The sequence below is a fragment of the Salvelinus alpinus genome, chromosome 13 (assembly GCF_045679555.1).
Source record: "Salvelinus alpinus chromosome 13, SLU_Salpinus.1, whole genome shotgun sequence".
Classification (NCBI taxonomy): domain Eukaryota; kingdom Metazoa; phylum Chordata; class Actinopteri; order Salmoniformes; family Salmonidae; genus Salvelinus; species Salvelinus alpinus.
The window spans coordinates 21,235,221-21,238,176 of record NC_092098.1 but is presented as its reverse complement, the minus strand read 5'-3'; the positions used below and the strand labels follow the sequence as shown (position 1 = coordinate 21,238,176).

Sequence of the window (2,956 nt, the reverse complement as noted above, 5' to 3'; positions counted from 1 at the left end):
GACTGGTGTTTTGTGGGTACTATTTAATGAAGCTGCCAGTTGAGGACTTGTGAGGTGTATGTTTCTCAAACTAGACACTCTAATGTACTTGTTCTCTTGCTCAGTTGTGCAGTTGTGCCAGGGCCTCCCACTCCTCTTTCTATTCTGGTTAGAGCAAGTTTGCGCTGTTCTGTGAAGGGAGTAGTACACAGCATTATACGAAATCTTCAGTTTCTTGGCAATTTCTCACATGGAATAGCCTTCATTTCCCAAAACAAGAATAGAATGATGAGTTTCAGAAGAAAGTTCTTTGTTTCTGGCCATTTTGAGCCTGTAATTGAACCCACAAATGCTGATGCTCCAGATACTCAACTAGTCTAAAGAAGGCCAGTTTTATTGCTTCTTTAATCAGAACAACAGTTTTCAGCTGTGCCAACATAATTGCAAAAGGGTTTTCTAATGATCAATTAGCCTTTTAAAATTATCAACTTGGACTAGCTAACACAACATGCCATTGGAACACAGGAGGGATGGTTGCTGATAATGAGCCTCTGTATGCTTATGTAGATATTCCATAAAAAAATCAGCAGTTTCCTGCTACAATAGTCATTTACAAAATTAACAATGTCTACACTGTATTTCTGATCAATTTGATGTTATTTTAAGGGACAAAAAAATTGCTTTTCTTTCAAAAACCAGGACATTTCTTAGTGACCCCAAACTTTTGAGGTAGCTTATGTAAAATTAGATATTTCTGTATTTCATTTTCTATACATTTGCAAAAAGAATTGTCATAATAGAGTGGGTAGATAGGTGAGAATAAAATATACTTCATCCATTTTGAATTCAGGATGTAACAAAATGTGTAATACGTCAAGGGGTATGAATACTTTCTGAAGGCAGAGTTGTATAAAGGCAATGTTTCTTGTCTTTTCAGAATTCAAGACAAATATGGACAACACATCTGTAACAGTATTTACCATGACTGCGTATGCTGTAATGGAAAAAAACAAGTACCTGCAGTTTTCTATATTTATGTTGTTGTATATTTTGATAATCTCTTTCAATTTTCTGCTGATTGCTGTGATATGCTGTCAGAGAGCTCTGCATCAACCCATGTATGTGTTCATATGTAACTTAGCTGCTAACGGACTATATGGCAGCACTGGATTTCTTCCCTCTACTCTGATTCTACTTTTGTCTGAGACATATGAGATATCATTGCCGTGGTGTCTAATACAAATCTATTGGGTACATACATATGCAGCGGTTGAATTTCATATTTTGGCTGTCATGGGATATGACCGGTATGTTGCCATCTGTTATCCACTACATTATCACAGCATCATGTCTATTCCCAAGATTTGTAAATTTATTGCATTGGCATGGCTATATCCTTTTTCTCTCTTTCTGATGTACTTCTGCTTGACTTTGAGGTTGAAGTTTTGTGGGAGGTTCATACATTTTAAATTGTTTTGTGTCAATTTTGAATTGGTCAAAAATGCGTGTTCTCCCACATCTTACCATAGTATTGTAGGACTTGTGCTAATAGCTTTCATTATGATCCCCCAGCTCCTCATGATTATATTCTCATATGCACACATTTTCAGGGTCTGTGTGAAATCCTCAAAAGAATCTCAGGTCAAAGCACTGAAAACGTGCTTCCCTCATTTACTTTCAGTAATAAACTACTCTATTGGAGGGTTTTTTGAAATTGCTCAAAGTAGATTTGACATGAGTGGGACATCTTTTAAGTTTCGGATCATCATGTCACTATACTATACATTGCTTACACCATTGATAAACCCTGCAATTTACGGAATGGCCAATCAAACCATCAGAATGCACGTCTTAAAAATATACCGTGCGTCTCACAGGCTGGCCTCCTGTTAAAAATGGGTTAAACACAGTTCTAGTCCTGTAGACAAAGTTTTCATAATGAATAATGAATAAATTGTTGACGTAAAAGCAATGTCACCGAAAAACTGCAACGTGCAATTATGGCAAGATGTACATGAAACAGATACTGTTTGTAAATGTCTCATCAAGATGTACATGAAACAGATACTGTTTGTAAATGTCTCATCAAGATGTGGGTGGAGGGTGTCGAGCTTTACATGAACCCCACTATAACAGAATTTAATAGGAAATGTACACTTCACATTTGTGAATATACTTTTCAAAACCACCATGTAGACCTACAATTATGCTGTAAACTTTATTTTAGTTCTAAAGTCACTATAAATAAAGTGTATGAAAACAATGAAAAGCATCTGTAATCTACAACACTGTATATTTTCATGTTATCATCATTATTTGTATGATTACTTAGAACTATTTCTGCTACTGTCAGTCCTATCTCAGAGAGCTGCCCTTCATCTCTGTTGATCTTTTGTTTAGCTATAATCATTTATGTATGTATCTAAACACACAATTGGTCAAAAAAAGGGCTCCATGTAGGTTATCTTAGTCAAGTCTAGGTTTAATATTTAATATCTTATACAGCATATAGCTGCATCAGTCACCAGACTACATTTTAATTTGAGGCCCACTGTACATAGAGAATGAGACAGAATAAGTCAAAATTTGTTAAGTGATGAACAATAATTGTAACTTATATATATTTCATGAATTTCTCTTGTCAATTTAATAATAAAAATGAAAAGTACAAGATTAAACCACTGTGTTTTTTGGGTGTGATTTCCTTTATTTTGGAAATATCAATCATCAACCTAAATCATGGTATCTACAGTATGTATAAACGAATACAAGAGTTTGTAATGATCAACATGGAAAATATAGACTGGCTGTAATCCATCATTTCTGAAAGTTTTACTTTGCTTGACAAATGACTGATGTTAGTAATGATGATTGGGAGCCCTTGCATTGATGTGCTATTCACATTGGCACCAATTCCAACCCACGGTAAGCACACGCAAATGGAAAGTAATTCCATTTTATGTACTTTTATCTCTAT

General features: G+C 35.0%; 1 protein-coding gene across 1 annotated transcript; it reads left to right on the top strand.

Moving 5' to 3' along the window:
* The first annotated feature begins 836 nt into the window (after window positions 1-836).
* Window positions 837-2,537, top strand: LOC139536673 (olfactory receptor 1496-like). Its single transcript, XM_071337293.1, has one exon. The coding sequence runs from the start codon at window positions 898-900 to the stop codon at window positions 1,870-1,872; it is 975 nt and encodes a 324-aa protein (XP_071193394.1). The 5' UTR covers window positions 837-897; the 3' UTR covers window positions 1,873-2,537.
* Window positions 2,538-2,956: the final 419 nt, after the last annotated feature.

Excerpts from the sequence above, each read along its gene's own strand:
- LOC139536673 (XM_071337293.1), top strand. The coding sequence starts at position 898 with ATGTTTCTTGTCTTTTCAGAATTCAAGACAAATATGGACAACACATCT.